The 27,211-nt window shown below is 39.9% G+C and overlaps 1 protein-coding gene and 2 long non-coding RNA genes across 4 annotated transcripts; 1 reads left to right on the top strand and 2 right to left on the bottom strand.

Moving 5' to 3' along the window:
* Positions 1–2,165: 2,165 nt before the first annotated feature.
* On the bottom strand, positions 2,166–22,803 carry LOC118561864 (NLR family CARD domain-containing protein 3-like). Of its 2 annotated transcripts, XM_036134127.1 has the most exons (3): positions 22,265–22,803; positions 3,565–3,741; positions 2,166–2,208 (listed from the first exon to the last, which is right to left on the bottom strand). In XM_036134127.1, the coding sequence occupies exons 1-3, from the start codon at positions 22,792–22,794 to the stop codon at positions 2,181–2,183; spliced, it is 735 nt and encodes a 244-aa protein (XP_035990020.1). In that variant the 5' UTR covers positions 22,795–22,803; the 3' UTR covers positions 2,166–2,180. The 2 variants fall into 2 exon arrangements, with proteins under 2 accessions (XP_035990020.1, XP_035990021.1); XM_036134128.1 differs by lacking the exons at positions 2,166–2,208; positions 3,565–3,741 and adding an exon at positions 21,478–21,979.
* LOC118561865 lies at positions 6,105–7,539 on the top strand. The gene is made up of 3 exons (XR_004930319.1): positions 6,105–6,246; positions 6,415–6,689; positions 6,997–7,539. It is a non-coding gene; the product is annotated as an uncharacterized LOC118561865 (long non-coding RNA).
* Positions 22,804–24,987: 2,184 nt separating the features above from the next.
* LOC118561867 lies at positions 24,988–26,624 on the bottom strand. The gene is made up of 3 exons (XR_004930321.1): positions 26,049–26,624; positions 25,491–25,610; positions 24,988–25,115 (listed from the first exon to the last, which is right to left on the bottom strand). It is a non-coding gene; the product is annotated as an uncharacterized LOC118561867 (long non-coding RNA).
* Between the last annotated feature and the right edge of the window lie 587 nt (positions 26,625–27,211).

Raw genomic sequence — 27,211 nt, 5'->3', positions numbered from 1 at the left:
TGGCACTATTTTAGACATGATTAATCTATCCTTAGTAAATGGATATGTACCACAGGTTTTGAAAGTAGCTGTTATTAAACCTTTACTTAAGAAACCTTCTCTTGATCAAGATGAGTTAGTAAATTACAGACCTATATCTAATCTTCTTTTCTTATCTAAAATTCTTGAGAAAGTAGTTGCTAATCAACTTTGTGAACATTTACAAAGTAATGACCTACTTGAGGAGTTTCAGTCAGGCTTCAGAGCTCATCATAGCACTGAAACAGCTCTGGTGAAGGTCACTAATGATATTCTCATGGCCTCAGATAATGGACTTGTGTCTATACTTGTCCTGTTAGATCTCAGTGCTGCGTTTGATACAGTTGATCACAATATTCTCCTACAAAGACTTGAACATACTGTAGGGATTAAGGGGAAAGCATTAGGCTGGTTTAAATCTTATCTGTCAGACAGATTCCAATTTGTTCATGTTAATAATAAATCTTCCTCAAACTCTAGGGTCACCTGTGGAGTACCACAGGGTTCAGTCCTTGGACCAATTCTCTTTACTATATATATGCTTCCGATAGGCAAAATTATCAGACAGCATGGGATTAATTTCCACTGTTATGCTGATGATACTCAGTTATATTTATCCATAAATCCTGATGAATCCAATCAATTACTTCGACTGCAGTCATGTCTTGATGACATCAAAAGCTGGATGACTTTAAATTTCCTGCATCTAAATTCTGACAAGACCGAAGTTTTAATCTTTGGGCCAGAGTCCTCAAAAAATAAACTTCTTAACCAATCACTTAATCTGGGTGGCATTAAACTGGCCTCTGGTAATAAAGTAAAAAATCTTGGTGTTATTTTTGACCAAGACATGTCATTTAAATCCCATATTAAACAGGTTTCCAGAGTTTCCTTTTTTCACCTCCGGAATATCGCCAAAATTAGAAACATTCTGTCCAGGAGTGATGCTGAAAAACTGGTCCATGCATTTGTTACTTCAAGGCTGGACTATTGTAATTCTTTACTATCAGGAATTCCACAAAATGCAGTTCAAAGCCTTCAGCTGATCCAAAATGCTGCAGCAAGAGTTCTGATGAAAATCAACAAGAGGGATCATATTTCTCCAATTTTAGCTTCCCTTCATTGGCTTCCTGTTAAATCAAGAATAGAATTTAAAATTCTTCTTCTAACGTATAAAGCCCTTCATAATCAAGCTCCATCATATATCAGAGCTCTGATTACCCCGTATGTTCCTAACAGAGCACTTCGCTCTCAGACTGCAGGTCTGCTGGTGGTTCCTAGAGTCTCTAAAAGTAGAATGGGAGGCAGATCCTTTAGCTATCAGGCTCCTCTCCTGTGGAACCAACTCCCAGTTTTGGTCCGTGAGGCAGACACCCTGTCTACTTTTAAGACTAGGCTTAAAACTTTTCTTTTTGACAAAAATTATAACTAGTGACTCATGTTACTCTCAGCTACCTTTATAGTTTTACTGCTATAGGCTTAGGTTACTGGAGTATATCAGGATCTAATTTTCTCACTATATTGAGTTCTACTGTTCTTCAATTATACATTATGTGTTGTCATTTCTGCTTTAACTTTCTGTTCTCTCTCTTTTCTCTTCATAGTAGGTACACCTGGTCTGGCGTTCTGTTAACTGTGACATCATCCAGAGAAGACGGCTCACCCGCTATTACCATCTAATGTAGAACAGATTACTAGATCAATGTGTGCTTCTGTGCTTTTTGTTTCTCTTGTTGTGTCTCTGTTCTGTCTTCTGTAACCCCAGTCGGTCGAGGCAGATGACCGTTCATACTGAGCCCGGTTCTGCCGGAGGTTTTTTTTTCCCGTTAATGGGTGGTTTTTCTTCCCACTGTCGCTTCATGCTTGCTCAGTATGAGGGATTGCAGCAAAGCCATGTACAATGCAGATGACTCTTCCTGTGGCTCTACGGTTCCCCAGGAGTGAAAGCTGCTTGTCGGGACTTTGATGCAATCAACTGGTTTCCTTATATAGGACATTTTTGACCAATCTGTATAATCTGACCCAATCTGTATAATATGATTGAACTTGACTTTGTAAAGTGCCTTGAGATGACATGTTTCATGATTTGGCGCTATATAAATAAAATTGAATTGAATTGAATTGAAAACCTACGATGAGGAGACTTTCTCCACCTCTGGCCGTCAGCTGTGGATCAGCCTTCCTGAAGACCTGAGGGCAGCTCAGAGGTTTGAACTAAATAATAATCATCTGGATTTTTTATTCCATCTTTCAATAAAGTTTTTACTGTTGACCCGCTGAAAGGTGAAGGAACAGGAGCTAGGAGCTCTTAGTAGAACGTTGCCCATGCAGCCTTGATCTGACCATCCAGATCAGCCATTTTTTGTCATATCAAACACACCCATCCTGTCTTTGAGCAGCTCACCCTTTCTCACAAACACCATATATGAACACAAACACCTGTTTGATTGGGATATTGCTGCAGTGAGAATTACTCTGTTGGTTTTTTCTGCAGATTGCCTTTTATATTTAATTTCAACTGAAAGTTTCTAGTTTAATCATCAGAGTTTATTGATTGAAGTATTTCGGAAAGACCTTTATGCCAATGTTCTACATCAGTCCAAAACATTAAGTATAAACTATGGTTAGTAGGGCTGGGCGATATAGAAAAAAAGCTTATCGATAAAAAAAAAATGCATATTGATCGATATCGATAATTAACCATATTTTATGTGCAGTTCTGCCTGGACATTTTATGATATTGCTAAATGATTTGATTTAAATAAAGAACACAAACACAGAATTCCAATTAAATCTTTATTTAACCAACTTTGGTTGGTTAAATAAAGAGTGGCAGGTTTTTCAGCTGCAGAGAACAGCAGACATATCCATCACTATGAAGCACGTTACTGCATGCGTTATGTCCTTATGCCGCTTGGACGCTTTGTCATTTTATCACAAAGAAGGGAGCCCAGTTTAGCTGCTATACCTGCTTTGTTTTGGAAGAACTTCCAGAAAATTCCGACGACGCGGAGCCGCGCGGAGCCGCACAGCTCGCGCTGCTGCGGGTGTGAGCGGCTTACGTGATGAATACTGGTGGGTTGCGTTACCAGACTCTGCTTTTACCGGTTCCTTGCAAGTTTTACAAATCACTGTGGTTTATTTCTATCAGGCTGGCGAACTAGTAAAGCCTCGTTTTGGGACAATTTCCTCCGCCGCTACTTGCTGCGACATATTCACGTGTTATGTGTTGTGGTTTGAGAGGGCGGCGCTTAGTGACGGCGTGCCGACTGTAGCAAGGAAGTAAAACTGTCTATCGAAGTTTTTATCGACCCTATTTTTTCCTATCGCGCCATACGTCTATCGATCGATATTGTTATTGAATTATCGCCCAGCCCTAATGGTTAGTAAATATAATATGAATATTCTGAGATTCTGAAATCAGGAAAGAATTTATTTACATGATAAAGTGTTTCAAAATTGTATACAAGCACAGACAGTTATTTATAACAACAAGTATTAACGCATGAGTGAATGATGTTAGTTGGATAAATAAAGAAAACTAACCTCAGGATGTTAACTCTGCAGACTGAACTCTCCAGTATCTCACACAGATGCTTCATTCCAGAGTCTTTCACTCCTTCAATCTTTCTTATCTCCACTTCAGTCAGATGAGAGGGGTTAGACTTCAGAATTGAGGCTACAACTTCAAATTCAGTCTCTGAGAGTTTGCAGCCATTAAGTCTGTGATTAGGGAAAAATAAAGTAGTTCTTATTAAACCAGACAACATGATAAACAAAGAATAAAATAGGATGACTGAACAGTGATGACATCATCTGATCTTCCCATCAGTGTCTGTGTTTGACACGACAAAATGAGTCTCTTCATTCTCTTCAGAGGGCTGTTTGACAAAACCAAGATAACAGATTAAGCCAGGATTTTCCAGATATCCTGGCTAAATTAAGCCTCGACTTGGTTTCCCAAAAGCAGTAACATCAGTTACCATGGTGATTTATTCTCTCAGCTAGCATGCTCCAGACCAGGCTAACAGCCAGGCTTAGTTAATCCTGATGCCTTCTCTGTTCAGTCAGCGGTCACACTGATCAGAAACCAGTGAGTTTTCTCTATGATTCTGTTATTATCTGTGTTTTGGTATTTTTTAATCAGCCTGCATTAATATACCACTGATACACACTGGCATTCAGTCAAGTACTTTTATTATTTAAACACTTGTTTCAAGGTGGATGAACATGTCTGTTCTCAGGACCTTCAGATCACTTCACTGTGATATACACTGGACCCCAGTGGTAACTTTATCAGACGTGATGATTTAAAGAACAAGCTTGGGCCCCTGATAGGAAATACAGGTGCTGGTTATATAATTAGAATATCATGAAAATGTTTTTTTTTTTTAATAATAATAATAATTGTAATCCCCTGGAGGCCCAGGGGGAGAACCAGGACAATCTGGAGGGACGATGTCTCTCTGCTGGGAACGCCTTGGGATTCCCCTGGAGGAGCTGGCCAAGTGGCTGGAGAGAGGGACGTCTGTCACAGTGGGTAAAAATGTTTGAAAAACTCCTTGTTTTTCACCCATTTTCCCCATTCTCTAGCTCTTTCTCCGCCTCGAGCTTCTTTTCCCAACATAGTAAAAACATCCGGCTTTGCGATCAACCGGAAGCAGTTCAGTGTGTTTGGCTCTGCTGCTGAATCAGTTATATCTGATATAATATATCTGACAAATTTTTTTTATGAACGTTTTTATTTTATTTTTTAGAAAAAAAAAATAAGGCATTTAAAGCTACCGATAATCACATTTAATGACTTTTAATGCCATTTAAGGCCTTAATTTGAAAAAAATCATTTAATGACTTTTAATGCTTTTTAATGACCCCTGGAAACCCTGTGTTTATTCCTTTGAATTTCAATGATTATAACAAATGAAAACCTCAAATGTTGGTCAACTGACAAGTATGAACATGAAAACTGTGATCATGTACAGCACTCAATAATTAGTTGGGGCTCCTTTTCCCTGGATTACTGCAGCAATGCAGCAAGGCCTGGAGTCGACCAGTCTGTGGCGCTGCTCAGGTGTTATGAGAGCCCAGGTTGCTCTGATTCTATTCTAATTCTCTGAGATACTTAATCTGGGGTTTTCATTAGTTATTGGTTATAATAAACACAATTCTAAGAAATAAACACTTGAAATATATCAGTCTGTGTATAATGAAAGAATACAATATACAAGTTTTACTTTTTGAAAGATATTACTGAAACAAATCTACTTTTTCATAATATTCTAATTATATGAACAGCTCAATCAAGTTTAATCTTCTTAGCCTCAGCTGAAGTTCTCCAGTCTCAACCTGTAAGGTAGCTACAGATGTCCTAAAAGCTCCACAGCATACACAGACATTCAAATTGTTCTTTATTAAGCTTAATTAAGTGGCTTTCAGCTGCTGACATGAATTTTATACAACCAGAATCCAGGTTTGGTCTCATTAGAGCCTGATAAATCCCCATCAATTATCTTCTCACTGCCCCCCAATCCTGTCCAGATAGACATTTAAACACATTATTTACTTTTTAACATTTATTTTAACTGACTCTATATTCTGATTCCATGTAAGATACTCTACAAGCTCCTATGTCCAGCTGAGTTAGCGAACAGCAGCCTAGAGTTCATTAGCCAGCTTGTTAGCATCGGCTAGTTGCTATGCTAAGCTAGCGGTAAAACACAGTCCAAAAAGCTTTGAGTAGAAACTTCTCTGTCTTCTACCTCGGACTTAAGCACACTTACTCACTGTGGATTATCGTGGGGACAAACCGCGGCACAAATTACTGTTTACAGTCCAAAAACAAGCCAGTTTATGGAGATAATTTCCTGCCAAAACGTTGTAAGCAAAAAAATGTGTTGCACACAAATAAAACCTGTTTTGCACACAAAATGATATGTCTCACACACAAAAAATTGTTTTGCAAACTGTTCGCCAACCTTGCACTCAAAATATCATTTATAAGTTTTCCTCGAGTACAAAACGGTCTGTGCTTGCACAAAACAGCCTCTGCTCAAGTACGAAACAATCCCACCACCGCTGCGGTAAATTTGTGCCAAAAGTCACGTGATGCATTGAGTTGTTGTTCAGACTTCCCGACAGCAGGGGGCGCACCCAAAAAAACTGAAACGCACCAGTTTGGCTGGGGAAGAGAGACGTGATAACACAGCTAACAGCATCAGCACCCCACAGGTAACTTTCAAAACTTTCCCGGTGAAAAAGTAACAGCTCACTGATAGATCATGTAAAATTTTAGTTAAAGGCCCTGTTTAGTTTTATCTCTGATCTAAAAATGCTGTGTAACGGACTTTTGAAAAATAATGTATTTAGACTATGATTTGATCTTTACTCTCCTTTCAGATTTAAACGTCTTTGGAGACGTGTGGTGCGCAGGAACTAACATACACAACAATGTGCTGCACTCAGGAGAGGACACCAATTCGCTTGACCTGTCAAACATGTTAGATAACTTCTGTTGTCACCATTTATTTGTCCCAAGACTACAACTAAGTTTTCACACCATCAGCAGTGGCTGAGATGACCATTCACTCAGAACTGAGGGGAATCTGACACTCAGTCAGTTATGGAAGATGGGAAGCATCCAGCATGCTGTGGTAGAACCAGAAATCACAGAGGTAAGAAGGATTTTTTTGTGCTGGCTATTATACAGTTTCTCACATTAATGCGTATATTTCAAACCAGAAATGAATTTATCTGATCATTTATCTGATCACTCCAATACAACAAAACATTGAGTACATCAGAGAGGTGGCACTGAAACTGGTTTCTTTGAAATCTGTTTATTATGGTCCTTCAAAATAATTAATGGATTTTGGAGTCATTTGCTTTTCCATCCTTAGCTTCATAAATTTAATTATATTCAGTAAGTTGTAGCAACAGAATCACGGCCTCTTTTTTATTCTCTGTATATCTTTCTTGCAGGGACTCTGCCTGCCTCATATTGACTGGGACAACAGTGGACTGCTGGATGACCCACACTGTGGGGTCACTATTTCTGAAACTGGCAATGTGTTGAGCCCTGAACAACTTGGTAGCACTGAGGGCAGCCATGGATGCACTGGGACATTCTGAATCGCACGGCTCAGAATATATATATATATATATATATATATATATATATATATATATATATATATATATATATATATGTTGCTACTCTCCAGTATGACCAACACTTTACGGGTTTAATCTTATTGTGGTTACCATTGTTGCAAAAGGTTTTTAAGTAGTAAAATCTAGCCAGGGAAATGTAACTAAGTTAGTGCATTCACTGAATAAAAGTGTAGAACTGCTGGGATTATGATGGTAAATGTGTATGGTACTGTATAAAAATTTTGAAAATGCTGAGGTTATTGGAAAAAAGGGCACATGGAGCTGTTAATAAACCTGAGGATGCAAACAGTGTGGGAAAATTAAACAGTCCTTTATTTTCCACATTGCATAATAAACATACCCTTTCATAAAGTCTTCATTTCCAATTCTTACCAATATTAATCAAAGTGAATACACCTTTCCACAAGGATTGCTTTTATTGTTGAAATCAAGACTGAAAGAACTCCATTAATTCTCCAAGTTTTTCCCAGTAAACAATCCATGTATTACCATAAAGCGGGCTGTATAAAACAAACTGGCTGATGAAATGGATGAAGCCAAAAACAGGACTATGAAAAACAATTTCTGCATGTAAGACTGTCAGGAAATTTAGAACCTCAAACCTGGCCTTTTTTTTCCAGCCTAAACGGCTCCACTAAGAGCTATGAAGGACATGCTGCAACAGTTAGTGATCAAAGTAGTTAATACTGGGAACTAAAACGGTTACATATTAAGTTATTTTTAAACAAGCTCAAATCATCTGCCGTATGTTTAAAGATTACATAAAATTTTGAATTGTTCAAGTCTTGGTAGTCTTGTGATGGAAGTCGGCGTGTCTCAAAGCAGGTTGATGATCTGGTAGCCTTCCATCCAGCCCAGAACTTTGATGACCTTCACCTCATCAGTGGATGCTGGAAAACAGATATGTGTTATGGATATGTAAAGGATAATTACCAAGAGCAAAACAAACGTTTTAAGAAAATATCTGCCCATGTGGCCAATTCCAGCTGTGGTTTTTGCCATGGCCAAACCAATTTTATTAAGTGCACAACACATATTTGCAATTGGGCACAGATGACCTCATTTTTACTTTGAAGAAATTAAGGAGTTAGAAAGGTAGTGAGATATAATCTAGATCTGCTGCTATATGCTTTACTTGTAACATTCATATTTATGTTAGAAAACGCAATTTTTTATTTTTTTGAACTTTTTATTTTCAATCGCTGTTTTATATCAACATATACATGTCCACTTTTGTCACATCTCACATTTTGCATCTTAACATCTTTACACGGATCATTCTAGAAATTTCACCCACATCAGGGATCCCGTCTGTTAAGTCCCAACAACGCCACAGGTCGTCCAGGCGCCCTCGATGAGAGATACAGCCAAACATAGACACATCTCCTCCCAAATAAACATTGGTCCCATCAAGACAAACCCACATTCACTGACCCATCCATGGACGTATAAATCACCGTACTTGAAGTGAGGGGGACGAAAACGCAATTTTTAATTAATTTCCTTACCAATTTTCAAATAATCAATATCCACTCGTTGCAATTATTTTAAATTGCTTAAGAATCCGTTTTGCACATAAGCATACATGCATTGGTTTAACAGTTTTAGGATAAATTATCATATCCAAACACCAATTTAGGTTTACACCAATAAGAACAACAGACAGTCAGTTGAAAACAACATAAAAACACATTATAATCTGTTAACAATGCATTTATCTGGGTATCCACTCAGGTACTATTTATTTGACAACAAAGTAAAGGGAGAAGCCAACCAGTGGGGTTACATTACAAAGCAAAAGTTGTTTTAGCATGGCGTTCAACCTAAGGCTAGCTTTCATGTAATTTGCTCTAAAACGTAACATGGTCCCTTACTGTAACACAGCAGTACCTTTAACTGAAATCTTACATGTTCTATCTGCAAAGTGAGCTGATACTTTTTCACCGGGAAAGCTTTGAAAGTTACCTGTGGGGTGCTGATGCTGTTAGCTGCACTGAGCTATGGTGTCACGTCTTTCTTCCTCAGCCAAACCGGCGCGTTTCAGTTTCTTTCGGGTGCGCCCCCTGCTGTCGGGAAGTCTGAACAACAACAACAACAACTCAATGCATCACGTGACTTTGGCACAAATTTACCGCAGCGGTGGTGGGATTGTTTCGTACTCGAGCAGAGGCTGCTTTGTGCGAGCAGAGGCAGTTTTGTACGAGCACAGACCGTTTTGTACCCGAGGAAAACTTATAAATGATATTTTGAGTGCAAGGTTGGCAAAACAATTTTTTGTGTGTGAAACATATCTTTTTGTGTGCAAAACAAGTTTTATTTGTGTGCAACACATTTTTTTACTTACAACGTTTTGTCAAGAAATTATCTCCATACCAGTTTAACATGGAGATGTTGGCTTATGGCCGCCGAACCGGATCTCTGTGGGTTCTCGTGCTGCGCTCTCTCACCCGAACTCACGATACATTCACTGACTGCCTCTGTGTAGGAAATTACACTTCTCACATGAACCATTATTAAAATGAAATACAACTATGCAAATAGATGTTTAAACACATTATAAACACATTTTAAAGATGAACACTTTTAATAAAGCAATAATTTAACAATTTTAAACTATTTCTTGTGTTTATGAATTTAGTTGTTTAATTCATGTTTAAATAAATAGCTTCTTGTTTATTTCATGGACTTTTTACTGCATCTCTTATTTATCCGGGTTACACTGGTCTGTTTCAGTCAGTCTAATTCAGCTTTTTAAAATATTTGGCACAGTTTGAAATATAAAAGTTTATGCTTTTGTTATTTTTTTAGATGTCTGAGCTTAAAATGAATCCCTGTGAGACTGAATGTGTGTAGACAGAGAGGCAGAGGACAAAATGATTCTTCAGAATGAAAGATTCTACTTGTTGATGTGTCCACAATCTTTAAATTATTTTAATTCCAGTTACTAAACCATCTCAACTAGAAAACATGTTTAGCTTTTGTTCTGTCAGATTGAAATGGTTAATTTAGTTTGATTTATAGATTATTTTACAGACATCAGAGATGGCAGCATAAATGGGGTTATTAAGAGTGCAGAAAACTGAGAGTGAAGATGAGTAATGATTTTATATTTTTCAGTGAAAAACACAAGACTGACTACAATGATTTATTGGTGTTACACAGGACCACCAATGTAACAATGTGCCATTTTCTGTCCTCCAAAATAAGAGCTTAATCATGATTGTAAGCGCCATTTTGTGAAATTTGGACATCAATAACTGATTTATGTTATGTATCAATGTGTTATGTTTTTTGCTTTGTATTAAGCAGTTTGAGAACGAGTACATTTGTTATGTTATTGCAGATTTGGAGACATTCTGTGAAGAAAGTGCTGTTATATGCATTTTTGGCTGTAGAGGGCGCTGTGGTTTTGTATTGCCCGTGAAGAAGAAATTTGTACTTGTGTTGTGGAGGGAAAATAAATGATGGCGGACGGAGCAACACGGTAGTTTTACCGTGACGCGACCGTGATACGACATAAGGTTGTTACACGCGTAAAACAGGCTCTGTGTCAGTCATTTAAACGAAGAGGTTAAATAAGAAATTAAGAAGAAACAACGAATGTGAAGATTAACCTCTACATTAAGTAAAACTACCTCCGCTCTGCAAGAAGGCGAGCCGAGACTGAGCCCAACACAACGGACCAGTAAAGAAGCATAAAATACGAACTGGTAAGCTGCATAAATGAGCCAAGAGAAGTACAAGACAACAAGAATGTTGGGATGCTGTAGTCTTCATTAGATGGCACTTATTTGGAAAGCAAGGCATGCTTTGTGTCATAGACTATTGAATTCGAACTCTTGTTGATGAAAAGTAAAGAATAAAAGAACGAAATGGCGGAGGGTGTGTCGCAAAAAATTAAGGAGCAAGAAAATGCCTGCACTACCGAAGACGACCAAAAGAGGGCGCCTAAATACACAGAAAAAGGCATGGAAGACCTTTTGCAAAGACAAATCGGTTTAAGAAGAGCAAAGCTGGCTCAAGTGACTGCAAAGCTGAATAAGATAAGTGCTATGATGAACAATAACGAAGATGCAGATAATGTAGATGAACATTTAAATGAGTTTTCAAAACTCAAGAGTGACTTTGCTCAGTTAAATGCAAAGGTTCTACAGCTGCTTTCAGAAGAAGAAAAACTTGCTGATCAGATGTATTGGTATCAGCCCAAAGATGAAAGTTTCAGCAATTTTATGGTGGATGCTGAAAAATGGATTATTGAAGCAAAGCAAAGACAACAGGATGACGTGGGGCCAGATGACAGCGCATCCACAACTGATGGAGCCAGATGTAAACCACCGGGATCCTTCGTGTCCAGGGCCGGGTCCAGCTACTGTGGTTCAACAGCATCGTCGTCATCTGCACGTCGCAAGGAACAAGCAGAAAAAGCTTCTTTGTTGGCAAAGGCAGAGAAGTTAAAAGAGAAGCAAGCTCTGGACTTGGAAGAGCTGAAGTTAAAGGCAAGAAAGGAGCAGCTGGAAATTGAAACCCAAATTGCTGCTTCTACTGCAAAGATAAAGGCTCTGGAAGAGTATGAGGACAGTGAAACAAAAGGTATGAACTGTCAACATGCAAGTTCTTTTGGTGGTTTGACCCCAGTTGTTAAAGATGAAGGGTCAAATATGCATGTATATAGACCACAGAACCAAGTTAAACAGGAGAATACATCTCAAAGAGTTGAAATGGACACAAATATTAATTTGTGCGAAGTAATGTTGAAACAGAATGACATTACAGAAATGTTGGTTAAGCAACACAGACTGTCAAATCTGCCTCAGAGGGATGTTCCCATTTTCAGTGGTGATCCTTTAGAGTTCAAATCCTTTCTCAGAGCGTTTGATCATACAATCAGTAGTAAAACAGATAATGATAGTGACAAGTTCTATTATCTTGAGCAGTTTACGCGAGGTGAACCAAGAGACTTAGTAAGAAGTTGTCAACATATGAGCCCACAGAAAGGTTTTCATGAGGCAATGAAACTTTTATACTATCATTATGGGAATGAGATTAAGATTGCAACAGCATACCTAAAGAGGGTTGTAAACTGGCCTCAGGTGAAGGCAGACGATGCCAAGTCTCTTCATAGTTATTCACTTTTTCTGACTGGATGTAACAATGCCATGCAAGATGTTAACCAGCTTGAGGAACTTGACAACCCAGTAAATCTCAGAGTCATAGTTTCCAAATTACCATATAAAATAAGAGAAATGTGGAGAGTCTCAGCATTTGATATTCAAGAAAAATCTGGAACAAGAGCTAAGTTTTCAGATTTTGTGAAGTTTCTAAACAGGCAAGCTAAAATAGCTTCTGATCCTTTATTTGGTGACATTAAAGATGTTGATGACAAAGGCAAGCAGTACACAAAATCAAATAGGATGTTCAGACCGAAAGGCAGTGCATTTGCCACCAGCGTTGCACCTGCATTTAAGGAAAAGTCGCAGGATGCAAATAAAGGCACTTGGCGTCAGAAAGTTGATGCTTTTCAAAGACCGTGTGTATTTTGTGAGAAAGGCCATTCACTTGCCGAATGTCAGAAAATAAGAAAACTGCCTCACAAGGAGAAAATAGAGTTCCTTAAAGGAAAAGGTCTCTGTTTTTTATGTTTGACTCAAGGACATTTGAGTAGAGATTGTAAGAAAAGAATTCAGTGTGACTACTGCTCTAAAAGACACCTTAGTATGCTTCATTATGCTGAGTCAGAGGATGTAGCAGTAGAAAAGCCAAATGATGACACTGAAAGTTCAGATGCAGAAGCCCCTAGCTCTATTCCTATTGTCGGTGGGACATGTGGTGCTACCGGGGCCGGTAGTAGCAGTCGAGTATTGGCTATTGTGCCAGTTCATGTTAAGCTCAAGAAAGGTAGCAAGACCATTGATACTTATGCGTTTTTGGACAATGGAAGTGAAGCTACTTTTTGCTCAGAGAAGCTTATGAGACAACTTGGCATAGAAGGAAAGAAAATTCAAATCCTTCTCCGCACTATGGGTCAGAACAAACTGGAATCATGTTACATTGTGTCAGGCTTAGAAGTAAGTGGTGTAAAAGAAAATGTGTACATTGACTTACCTGATACGTACACACACAAAGACATTCCAGTTTCAAAAGAGAGCATTCCAATGCAAAGAGATTTAGAAAAGTGGCCTCATTTACACAGAGCAGAACTGACTGAAATAGATGCAGAGGTTGGACTTTTGATTGGAGCAAACGCTCACAAGGCAATGGAACCTTGGGAAATCATTCATAGCATAGATGAAGGTCCATATGCAGTCCGCACGATCTTAGGATGGGTTATCAATGGCCCTTTGAAGAAAAATGATTCTGAAAGACTACAAGATGTTTCTGTGAATCGCATATCAATGTCAGAAATTGAAACGTTGTGTGTGAAACAGTTTAATCATGACTTTCCAGAAAAGGCTTCTGAAGAGCGTCATGAAATGTCACGAGAAGATGTTCAGTTCATGGACTCTGTTAAGAACACAGTCAAGAAGGTTGACGGTCATTATTGTATAGGTCTTCCTCTTAAAGATCAGAATGTGAAGTTACCTAACAACCGTGAGCTAGTTGTGCGTAGAGCAGAAAGCCTGAAAAGAAAAATGTTGAAAAGGAAAGAGTTTCATGAGGAGTACACAGCTTTCATGTCTGATCTTATAGATAAAAAATATGCTGTTCCTGTGTTAAACGAAGAACTTGAACGTGATGATGGAAGATTATGGTACATACCTCATCACGGGGTGTACCACCCACAGAAAAGAAAGCTTCGAGTCGTTTTTGACTGTGCAGCCTCATTTCAGGAAAAGTCTTTAAATGAAGAGCTTTTACAAGGACCAGATTTAACAAACACATTGATTGGTGTTTTAACCCGTTTCAGATGTGACTACATTGCTCTAACGTCAGACATAGAAGCAATGTATCATCAAGTAAAGGTTCCACCAGCAGATACAGATATGCTTCGATTCCTCTGGTGGCCTGAAGGAAACTTGAGCAAACCATTGCAGGAGTTCAAAATGACTGTGCATTTGTTTGGTGCTACATCTTCTCCAAGTTGCGCCAACTTTGCTTTAAAGAAAACAGCACAGGATGCCGCACACGAGGTTTCAGCTATGGCAGTTAGTGCAGTGCAGAACAACTTTTATGTAGATGACTGTCTTTTGTCTGTGTCTAATGAAAGGGAGGCATGTGCTATGGTAAGGGAGCTAACAGGATTGTGTGAAAGTGGTGGATTTCATCTTACAAAATGGAATAGCAATAGCAGAGTTGTTCTTGCTTCTATTCCTGAAACAGAAAGAGCATCAGAGGTTAAGGCATTAGATCTCTCACATGATAACCTTCCTGATGAGAGAGTTTTAGGAGTAAACTGGTGCATTGAAACAGACTCGTTCAAAGTCAAAATCAATGAGAAACACATGACTCAAACTAGACGAGGAGTTTTGTCATTTGTCAGTTCGATTTATGACCCACTAGGGTTCCTTTCCCCAGTTGTTCTCCCAGCAAAAATGATTTTGCAGGAACTGTGTGGAAGGAAATTCTCATGGGATGAGGACATTCCAATGGACATGGCTAAGAAGTTGCAACAGTGGGTGTTGGACTTTGCAGAACTACAAGGACTTACAGTGAACAGATGTTTTAAACCAATTGGTTTTGGAAAGATAACATCTGCACAACTGCATCATTTCTCAGATGCAAGTGAGAGAGGATATGGTGTAGTTACATATCTTCGTATAACAAATGAGAGAAATGAAGCTCATTGTTCATTCCTAATTGGCAAGTCACGAGTATCACCTTTGAAGCAAACGACTATTCCTAGACTAGAGCTGACAGCGGCTGCTGTAGCTGTGAAAATTGACAAAATGATGAGAGAGGAGCTGAAAATGAATCTGAAAGATTCAACTTTCTGGTCTGATAGTACCACAGTGTTGCGATACATTGCAAATGACAGTGCCAGATTCAAGACATTTGTTGCAAATCGAGTATCACTGATCAGAGATAACTCCAAGGTTAGTCAGTGGAGATATGTTAACTCAGAGTTGAACCCTGCTGACCACGCATCTAGGGGACTGAAAGCAAGCGAGTTCCTCTTAAAAAAGTCCTGGATTCAAGGACCAGACTTTTTAGCACAGGACTGTGAACACTGGCCAGCATCACCAATAATACCGCAGGACATTCCTGCTGATGCAGAGATAAAGGTTATGAGAGTTGAGGTTGACTTTGTGCAAGCTGATCCAGTCAGTCAACTCATTCAGTACTATTCAGACTGGTACAGACTAAAAAAGGCTGTTGCCTGGATTTTGAGAGTCAGACAGTTTCTTCAAAAACTGTCACGTGAGCGTAAGTCTTTGACAGCTAGTGATGATCAATGTCAGAAGAAAAGGAAAGGGGCTAGGAAAGTGCAAAGGCCAAACAAAGCTGAAGGTTACTTAACAGTTGCAGAACTGGAGAACGCAGAAATGGAAATTGTTAAGTTCTGTCAGAAGCAAAGTTACAAGGATGAGGTTCTAACTTTGCAGAAGGATCAAAAGGTTAAAAGGACTAGTCACATTGTGAAACTAGATCCTGTGTTGGATGATGGTGTTTTAAGGGTTGGAGGAAGGTTGGATAAATCTGCCTTACCATCTGATGTGAAGCACCCAGTAATACTACATCAAGATCATCATGTGTCTTCATTGATTCTCAGACACATTCATAAATCAACAGGTCACAGTGGCAGAAACATAGTGCTATCCAAACTCAGAGAAAGGTATTGGATTCCAAAAGCTGACGCAGCTCTTAGAAAAATATTGTCAAAATGTGTACAATGTAAAAAGCTGTCAGGTAAGCCTGGTGAACAGAGAATGGCAAACTTGCCACCAGACAGACTTGAAATGGACAATCCTCCTTTTACAAATGTAGGGGTAGATTATTTTGGTCCTTTCCAAGTTAAGTGTGGAAGAAGTGATGTAAAAAGGTATGGTGTTATGTTTACATGCCTTACCACGAGAGCAATTCACTTAGAAGTGGCTCAATCACTTGAAACAGACTCTTGTATTAATGCCTTCAGGAGATTCGTGGCTAGGAGAGGTCAAGTTTCTATAATGAGGTCAGATAATGGCACTAACTTGGTAGGTGCTGAAAAAGAAATGCGTGAAGCAATTGAATGTTGGAATAAGGTAAAAATTGCAGAGTCGCTTTTACAAGAAGGTGTCACATGGATTTTTAATCCTCCAGCTGGGTCTCATTTTGGTGGGATTTGGGAAAGACAGATACGTTCTGTTAGAAAAATACTTACCCAGCTACTGAAACAGCAAACTCTAGATGACGAACGACTTCACACTTTGTTTTGTGAAGTGGAGTCTATTGTAAATGGTAGACCTATCACAAGAGTTTCTAATGATCCTAATGACATAGAGGCATTAACACCGAATCATTTGCTTCTTATGAAACGACAACCTGTGTTACCTCCTGGATTATTTCAAAAGGAGGACTTGTATGCAAAGAGACGATGGCGTCAAGTTCAGTACTTGTCAGACATTTTTTGGAAACGTTGGACCAAAGAATATCTTCCACTGTTACAAGAGAGACAGAAGTGGTTAACTGAGAAAAGAAACTTGAAACCTGGTGATGTCGTGCTTATTGTGGATGACAGTGCACCAAGAGGTTCATGGTTAATGGGAAAGGTTGAAAGGTCAATATGCGACTCAAATGGTCATGTAAGAAGAGTTTTTGTGAAGACCAAAAGCAGTGTCGTGGAAAGACCCATTGACAAGTTGTGTCTTTTGTTGGAAATGGATGAATGATTCATTTTGTTCAAAGCTGTAAAACTGTTATGTTTTTTTTTTTTTTTTTAATAAACACAGTGGTATTAACAGCAATGGGTTGAAAATGTCGCTTATGTAATTTTTGGTAATTGTTATGCCTTTGCAGTAACAATTAGGGGCCGGAATGTAAGCGCCATTTTGTGAAATTTGGACATCAATAACTGATTTATGTTATGTATCAATGTGTTATGTTTTTTGCTTTGTATTAAGCAGTTTGAGAACGAGTACATTTGTTATGTTATTGCAGATTTGGAGACATTCTGTGAAGAAAGTGCTGTTATATGCATTTTTGGCTGTAGAGGGCGCTGTGGTTTTGTATTGCCCGTGAAGAAGAAATTTGTATTTGTGTTGTGGAGGGAAAATAAATGATGGCGGACGGAGCAACACGGTAGTTTTACCGTGACGCGACCGTGATACGACATAGGGTTGTTACACGCGTAAAACAGGCTCTGTGTCAGTCATTTAAACGAAGAGGTTAAATAAGAAATTAAGAAGAAACAACAAATGTGAAGATTAACCTCTACAATGATGTTTGAACAAAGTCTGTATTTACTGCAGTACAGTAAATTAATTGGTTTTATATTATTTTAGCATTTTTATAAAGCTGGTTATTTTTCTTTGCAGATCCTGGCATGAAGGGAGCATGCTTTCTAACAGACTTGCTTCTTTCTCTAGAATATCTGCGGCATTTGGGAGCTCGCAGAAGGAAGCACCGGACCTTGTTGGGAAAAGCTTCTCAGTTTTCTGGACCAGACTGAAGGCCTCATGTGATGCAAAAAATGTTGTCAACATTTCCAGCCTTTTATTTGGTCTTTTGCTTGGTGATGGATATAAATGTTGTTTTGGTCCACTCCAAAAGCCCCACATAGCTAGATTTGGACTCCCCCAATTAATGACAATAAATTGTAAGCCACCACTTTCTTCCATCTCGTTGTGCTTCCTGCTGACATAAAGACACATGCATGTGTTGCTGCTCTCCTCTATGCCCAGACAATGTCACATCCACAAAGCTTCCCTGTTCCCAGGTGGAGCACACATTTCCTCCAGAGTTAAGACACCTGGTTCCAGCTTAATGTGTTAAAGTCTTCTTTGCTGGTTTCTGATGTCATGGAGAGGAAGACTCATGTTCTGAAGAAGCTTGTAGCCTGTTGAGCACGCTGAAAAACGTATTATCTGCTTTTATGTGCATTTGCTCGATCTAATCTATATGCCAGTGGCTTTCACCTGATTTTTGGTAAAAATATGAACCAATTTATTGTCCATAGTCAAAACATTCTTTTGTAGGAGTGGATAAATTATTCTTTGTTAAGTTCTCCTATGATTATTTCACGTAATTTTTTTTTTTTTTTGCTTTTTAATTCCTCCCTCAGCTTTTTTCACATCAGGCTCCTGCTTTGTATAATGAAATACCTTATATAATAAAATGTTTGGTTATTTGTTTTTGGACAATGGACGCGTCTATTTTATCACCTCATACAGTTTTAACTAGAAACAGTTATTTAAATTAACATTTTCATGAATTACTAATATGATAAATGCACAATAAACTGGGTTATACATGCATGCAGTCTACATTTAAAAATTAGCAATACAATAGTTGTGTCTTCCCCATAGAATACTTAATCCCGGGTCATCAGTCAAAACATCTACAGCCCCATATTTTCCTCAAGTTATTTAAATCATTTTTTAAATAATTTAGTTCAGCTATATTATTCAGCTCATTTTCCATCTGATACCAGATAAAACAGACTGACATCTGTTAAACCTGGGTTTAAGGAAATATAGGAGTAAGTCCTGAAATTAGTGATAAACAACAAGGTCTTCTATTGTTCATGATGTGTCCACCAGAGGGCGCCTTGACAGCATAAATGGTTTCAGCTTTTTCAAGTTTAATAAACAATTTTCTAATACAATATATTTTTTGTGCAAAATAATTACAGTTGTTATAAAATTAACCGTATTGTGTTTGTGCATGCCCAAAGGAGCTGATGGTACGGATCGTGCTACTGGTGCAGATCAGGTTGTGACAATCACTCTTCCTTCTCTTCATCTTCATCTTCACCAGGCGGTGTTGTTGTGCTGCTTGCTGGCAGCCTTCCGTCGCCATTAAAACGGAGCTCCATTAATAACTTCTCATTTCTTTGGGTCTGTCTGAATTTTCTTGTCCACTACAAAACATAACAAATGTCCACCTCCATGCTGGGCCACAGTATTGATCTGAGAGCTTCCATACAGCGCTTTGGGTGGTCAGCATGACTGGAAAAGCACTATATAAGTTCAGTGGAATTCTGGCATACTGTTATGCAAAATGTGATTCCACCCCTTAGCCAATCAGAGACAGTCAGGCTTCTGAAAAGACGCCTCCAAGTCGACTCGCTGTGATTGGAATCCCAGAGAACAAGACACTAGAAATGGTTACAGTTCTATTGAACCATTACTAGTGGGAAGGCCAGAAATGCGACCTAAAATGGCCTTAAATGGAAAGTAAAAAAAAACATTTCAAAACTGCAAAAAAATAATAAATGTTTAATTTTTTGTTTAAATTGACACTTGTGTAACATTTGTTATCACTGTGTCATTCTTATCATGTAAATGGAAGTAGAAAAAGCAGTATTGGCTTCAAGAATCGGCCAAAAAAATAATAATCAGCCCCCTTATCTGGTATCGGTTTGCCTGATGTCAGAATAATCTGTATCGGCCTTAAAAACTTTTATCGGTCAACCTCTACTATATTCCATCTTTTTAATTTGCCCTGCACCCACTTACATTTCTCCAAACTCACTTCCTGACACATCACTTTCCTCTAAGTCCAATTGTCACTCTTTGAGTTGTACCGCCTTTTTTCACTTCTTTTTTCACTTCCATCAAAGTCTGCACTCATCCCCTTAGCTGAGAGTTCAGAATGATCAGTTATTCATTTACATCTCCAATTACAGAGACAATAGAGCAATCATGGTTGCTTTACCTATGCGGCACATTTTTACCCTAAATGTTTCAAATTATGTTTAAAACAGGTCAGTCATCCACTGCTGGAAAGTTAACAGTGCAGCTCAAAGCAACTATAACATCAGAAATATTCTGCTTAATACCTTTCCTGTCTGACAAAGTCTATCAACAGTTTTTGCTATCATAATAAATCTTCTTAGTTTATTTTTCTTCCATAGTTTGTTGTTGTTAATGATGTTTTGCTTGTTCAGCTTGTTCCAATCTCTGTCCTGTAAATTATTCTGGGACATAGAGAACATTGATAAATAGATACATGATCAGATAAACAATGATGGACGCTTTTCAGATACTTCTTCAGGTTTTTGTTGGATGAATGGAGACTAAAGTATCATCAGTGTTACCATGGTGACCAAATATCCATCCATCCATTTTCTGACCCGCTTAATCCCTCATGGGGCCTCATGTTTTAGTTTATCCTGTTATTTATTAAGTTTTAGTCTTAGCTTTATCTTCTGTTTTAGGTTTGTACTTCAGGGTTGTTTCTGTTCTTATTAAATCTGGGGTAGTTTCTGTTCCTGTCCACTTGTCCTGTCAGCTTTTTAGTTCTCCCCTCCTTGATCACTTCCACCTGGTTTTGGTTCATTAGTCCCTCCGTGCTCACCTGTCCGCCCGCCTATTCATACCTGCCTCAGTTCTCTGCACTTTGCCAGAACGTCTCTTCTCAAGCCAAGGGTAAGAGCCTCCCAGCTTTCCATTTATTCTGTGTCCCTGCCTGTTTGCCCGTTTATTGCCCGACCTGTCTCTCCCTTCTGTCTCTGAGCCTCACTGATCCTGTTTGGTCCTGTCTACCCGTCTGGAACCTGCCCTGTCTGTCTCTGGAGCCTGGAACCTGGTTACTCTGGATTGTGTGCCTTGGACTCTGTTCTGACCGGTGTACCTCCCTTCCCTGTTGTGTCTGCTTATCATCATTTAACCAGCCCGGTCGAGTTTGGACTCAGTTTTTTTTCCTGTTTTTTCCCCTTTCAAGTCTGTAAAATAAAACCGTTTTTGAGCGCAGCTCCAAGTCTGGCTGAATGTTGGTTCACTCAAAGCAAATTCATTACACATAATGCTTGTTTTTTGTTTCACTCTGTCATCATTCGATAGCACAATGAGCATTATTTCCACATTAATATGGAACATTAATTTGAATTAATGGTGTTATGTATAACTTTAGGGTTAACCCATCAAGTGACCGATCGCTACAACGCCACCTAACGTCCAGGAGGAATGATTGCATTAATAAAATCAAGTGTCCTAAAGATTGATTTCTACTGAGAAAATCATTCTTTAAAATGTTATCTTATCTAATAATGTTGTTTAATTCAGGATTTGCATTGTGCATGGATTGAAACAGGTATCAAATGTTGACAACTTCTTGAAGAGACGTTGTCACTCTATTCTGTCTATGCAGAGTTTGCTGTTAAAAGATCGCCAGTGCTCGAATAATTCCTTTCAACTATTTGTTATATCAGCTGTTTGGGCTGATATTCACTGGACAATACTTAACAGACCGAGAGTTATTTATTAAACATTAAATAAATTAAAACAGTGGGTAATGGCAAACAATTTTATGCTTCACTTTGTTCATTTCAGTATGTTTTATTGTAAAGCACTTTGGTCCTCTTTATTATTCATGCAAAGGGTTATATAAATGATTGATGAATATAAATATTATGAAGCTCTTATGTTATAATAATAATGTCATAACTTCTCTCCACAGACGTGATCAACTCTGGAGATCTGAAAGCTGCAGAGCAGTGAGATCAGCAGAGAGTGAAGCCTTGTTCCCTCCTTTAACTCAGCCAAGGTCACTGATGTCAAACCTGTGATGGTTTCTAACATCACTTCCCTCACTCCACATGAAATGATCCACTGTGGGGACCCCAGATGTAGGAGACCAGAACAGGATGGAGCAGGTAGATTAGACAAAAGAGATGCAGAAAGAGGAGCAGGTTGAAGGTGGCTTGAGGAGGAAGCTGTGGAAGGTGGAAGAGGGAAGAATGCAATAATGAGGGGATGAAGAACATTAAACTGGGAGGATGAAGAGATGTGAGGAGAACAGATGAGTAGAGATAAGGTGAGGATGAATGGATTAGAGAGGAAGGAAGCAAGGGAATGATGAATGTCCTGCAGAGGACAGAGAGATAAAATGTTTGTAGTTAAAGACCCAAAAACGTCCAAAAGCAACTTTAATAATGAAGAATAAACAGGATGACAATAGCGCTGAATCAGCATCATTTAATGAAGACATCTGGACTCACCGAGCCTTTCTGCAGTTCCTCACAGCTGGAACCAGTCTCCGTCGTCCTGCTTCTGTTGTGTTGTACTTCTCCAGGTCCAACTCATCCAGAACCTCCTCTGACATCTGCAGCATGAAGGCCAGAGCTGAGCACTGGATCTCTGAGAGCTTCTCTGATCTGTTCTCTGATTTCAGGAACTGTTGGATCTCCTGATAAACTGAGAGGTCCTTCATCTCCATCAGACAGTGGAAGATGTTGATGCTTCTGTCAGGAGAGATTCCACCAGTGTTCATCTCCTTCAGGTTGTTGATGACTTCCTGGATGGTTTCTGGACTGTTCTCTGTCTGACCCAGCAGGCCTCCTAAGAGTCTCTGGTTGGACTCCACAGAGAGGCCATGAAGGAAGCGAGCAAACAGGTCCAGGTGGCCATTTTTACTACTGAGGGATTTCTGCATGATTGCATACAGGAAGTCCTCCAGAGAGTAATGATAATTTCCCTTCAGGAAGTTCTCCACCCTCTCTGTGTTCCTGCTGGTGAAGCAGTGGAACATGTAGATTGCAGCCAGAAACTCCTGAATGCTCAGATGAACGAAGCAGTAGACTGCTTTCTGGAACATCACGCTCTCTCTCTTGAAGATCTCTGTACAAACTCCTGAGTACACCGAGGCCTCTGTGACATCCAGACCACACTGCTCCAGGTCTTCTTGGTAGAACATGATGTTTCCTTTCTCCAGATGTTCTAACGCCAGCCTCCCCAGCTTCAGGAGAACTTCCCTGTCAGCCCCCATCAGCTCCTGTGGACTCCTCCCATGTCCTTCATGGTACTTGTTCTTCTTCCTCCTGGTCTGGACCAGCAGGAAGTGAGAGTACATGTCAGTCATGGTCTTGGGCAGCTCTCCTCTCTGCTCTGTGGTCAACATGTTCTCCAGAACAGTAGCAGTGATCCAGCAGAAGACTGGGATTCCACACATGATGTGGAGGCTCCTGGAGGTCTTGATGTGGGAGATGATTCTGGTGGACAGCTCTTCATCACTGAACCTCCTCCTGAAGTACTCCTCCTTCTGGGCGTCGGTAAAGCCTCGTACCTCTGTTACCCTGGCAACACATGAAGGAGGGATCTGATTGGCCGCTGCAGGTCTGGAGGTGATCCAGACCAGAGCCGAGGGAAGCAGGTTCCCCTTGATGAGGTTTGTCAGCAGAACGTCGACTGATGACTTCTGTGTGACGTCAGAAACAAGCCGACTGTGGTTGAAGTCCAGAGAAAGTCTGCTTTCATCCAGGCCGTCAAAGATGAAGAGAAGTTTGTGGGCAGCCAGCTGCTCTGCTGGGAGCTTCTGGAGGGTTGGATGGAAAACATGGAGCAGCGTGAGAAGACTGTGCTGCTCACCTCTGATCAGGTTCAGCTCCCTGAACGACAGCAGAACCACCACACGGACATCTTGGTTCTCCAAGCCCTCGGCCCAGTCCAGAGTGAACTTCTGCACTGAGAAGGTTTTTCCAAACACCAGCGACGCCGTTGGTCAGAACCACTCTGATGGCTCCATGTTGGTCAGGTAAGGCTTTAAAGATGTCGTGGCACCTGATTGGAGAGTCATGGAGGTTCTGGATCCTGGAAGCTCTCTCCAGCTGCTTCACCTCATGTTGGGTATTAACCTCTTCACTCTGTCCCTCTGTGATGTAGAGATCAGTGTAGATCCTGTTGAGGAGGGTTCTACTTCCTGGTTCATCACTTCCTTCAGTCACACATTCACATCTCCTCCTCAGACTGATCTTATGTTCCTCTAGAACCTCCTGCAGACCAACATCTGCTGGAACAGAGAAGAAAAGACAACTGAAGGTAAAAACATGATTTAGTGATGAAGTTGGAACAGAAACATCTGGAACATCAGGAGGTGTTATCATTAGAAGGTCTCTTAGTTCACATGATGTGATGCTAACCAATGGGATCCATCCTTAGAACCAGAACCTTGTTAGATGGTCAGACAGCAGAGTTCTGCCTCTGCTTTGTGGCCAGTATCTGTTCTCTGTCAGGATCTGATTCACAAAGCAGATTAGATGAAGAAATGCTGACAGAAACATGCAGCAACTTTCAGCAACATGAACTCTTTAGCATCAGGTCACCATTGTCCTCATTTCTCTGTTTCTATCTGACCTTCTCCCACAAACACAGCAGCTACAGAAGAGGCAGAGAGACAGAAAATGTTTCCTGGCAGCATTTTCAGCCTTAATGAAGGAAATCTAGAGGAAATGCTCTAATCTGCCAGAGAAACAGCTCATTGGATCAGGTAGTGTTCACATTTCAGATGCTTTTCTCACTCAGAGACTGGATTGCATGTTTTTAAAGAATAATTGCTGATTAGAAATGACATGGGACTGATTTGACCCTTTAGAAGTAAACAGCAGATAGAAATATTCCATGTTTCTACAAATATATCTCCTGTAATCTGGGATCTATTGTTAGAGGAAATAAAGGTTTCTGTCTCTCAGACTTTCCTTCCCTCTTTCTGTAAAGCAGCAGTGCAGCAGGTTGTTTTCTCCACCTTTTTGTTTTCATCAAAATGAGCAGCAGCTTTAAGGAGATGTTCAGTTTTAATGCATTTAGCACAAAGGGCTGAAAACAGAACCACTTCAAAGCAAACCCAATAGGTTGTTGGGTTGAACACAGACGTTACATTTACAGCAGCTGGAAATCCAGAGATTCAGGGGAAATAATTGATCACAGAAAGACTTTTAAACAATTTAATTCCCAAATCCCAACTAAAGACGTGGAATTAGTTCAACAGAGACGATAGAAGGAAGTTCTGATTGGAGATGTTCAGTCTCACCTGGAGCACAGCTGCTCTGATTGGCTGCCAGCAGTCCAGCTCCTGTTCTGAAGAAGTAAAACATGTAATCACACCCCTTCTCCTTACTTTAGATCTTAACATAAATAATCTTCCACATTCCTGCTTTACTTATGAGTTTATAAAGCCCTAAACTTATTATTTAAACAAATGAATCACTATGCATATAAAAACACATTTACATCCCAACAATTATACCTACAGCCAATGAGACTAAGACTATTGTACATGTTTGTATAACCAGGCCAATGAATACTACTGGTTTATTGACTAACAGCTTATGATTATGTTGCTGTAAGTTAAGCTAAAATAAAAATTAATTTACTTTTAATTTAGAAAATGAAGACTGAGTCTATATTATATTTTTATTTCTCACATCCATCAGTTAGAAACTGGTTTCTTACTCTGAGTCTGAGGGTCCAGGTTCAGGACTGAAGTCTGGAGGGTCTACTCTGGACCGGTCACTCCTCATAGACGGACAGCTGGATCCTGGAGGTTCTGCTCTCTGTCTGTGGTTCTGACCTCTGAAACACCAACATGTTGTTATTCAGATCACATCAATCAGTGAGAAACTCTGTGATAAAAACCAGAGAAGAAGCTCTGAACACAAACTGCTGCAGAGAAGCAGAAGGTTTAAAGATCCAGAGTGAAACATTCAGACGGTTCTGTTGGACCAAACTGAACATTATCTTAATAACCGGGTTCTACTGGTCTGGATCACATGGGTCCAACCAACACCTGCAGGACAACAGGCTCATGTCACAGTTTAATGGAGCTGATGAGATCAGATTTATATTAATTATTCTACAAAGTACTTCTATAGTATACACTACTAATACTACAGAGCCCAGAAAGTTCTGGACACGGTCCAATTGATCACATCTAGTCTGAGAAGGTGGAGAGCAGAGGATCTGGTCCCTGATCTACATGTCACATGGATCAGTTAGAAACTGGGTTCTTACTCTGAAGGTCCAGGTTCTTCACTGAAGAATGGAGGGTTATCTTTGGACCAGTCACTCCTCATAGATGGACAGCTGGATCCTGGAGGTTCTGCTCTGTTCTCCTTTAGATCACAATCCTCCATCTTCTGGACTTCAGTCAGCCTGAGAGAGAAACCAGAACCAGTCAGTTCCCAGTGGTTCAGGTCCAGTCAGTGTCTGTAAAGCAGAAAGCTGATTCCCATCATGTGTGTAGAGGACCAGAGGAACCTGAGTTCAGCAGGTACCATCTGGGTCTGGATTGTCCTCTCCTTCACTACTTCATGCACCTCCTGATGTCTGCTGGCTGATCTCCTCAGAACCATCTGGAGAAGTTCTGGTTTATTTAGAAAATGAAGCTAAAACTGAGTGTGAAACCTTTTCAGGTCTAAACTGGAATCATGTTCCAGGTCTGTAGAAACATCCAGAGTGAGGTCAGATGTAGTGAATGAAGGAGGGAACATTTCCTCTGAAGTTCTGATGTGTTGGTTCTGAACACAGCGGCCCGCTCACATGTTGGAGCCGGCTCCTGTTAGAGAGCCTTCAGTTAAAGCAGCGCTTCTGAAACCCTTTCAGGTCCAGACCTCCTTTAGAGGAAGATGTTCTGCTGGTTCCTCTGCTGAGAGTCAGAACCGCTCAGAGACCAAGAACACTAAAGAGGAATCAGTGAAAACTTCACTTTTTAACATTTTAACATCAGTCTGAACATTAGCACCACCTGAGCATCAGGTGAGCAGCAGCAGTTACCATGGTAACATAGCAGACAGACAGCTTCACCTGCTAACAGTAACATGACTCCACAGCAGAACCTCAGAGAACACTAACTGGACCTGTCCACCCAGAACCAGCTGGACTTTAGTTTAAAGATAGAAACTTCCAGCAGGTCCATTTAGAACCTTCAGTTTGTAGCAATCTGAGAGGCTGAAGCTGCTGTTACTGAAATGTTCTGATGATGAAAGAGTTCAGTCAGTCTCACAACTTCAGGCCTGAAAGACGAACATCGGGTCACAAGCAGGCAGGAAGAACAACCAGTTCAAAAGAAGAAGGAGAACCAGACTTTGTGTCTGAGCTTCCATCTTTAAACCTCAGATTTGGAGCTTTGACATCAGAACCATGATGTCATGATTTTAGATTTTGTTTGGACTAAA

This window comes from Fundulus heteroclitus, unplaced genomic scaffold, assembly GCF_011125445.2.
Source record: "Fundulus heteroclitus isolate FHET01 unplaced genomic scaffold, MU-UCD_Fhet_4.1 scaffold_746, whole genome shotgun sequence".
Classification (NCBI taxonomy): domain Eukaryota; kingdom Metazoa; phylum Chordata; class Actinopteri; order Cyprinodontiformes; family Fundulidae; genus Fundulus; species Fundulus heteroclitus.
This window is presented reverse-complemented; position numbering and strand designations above follow the sequence as displayed.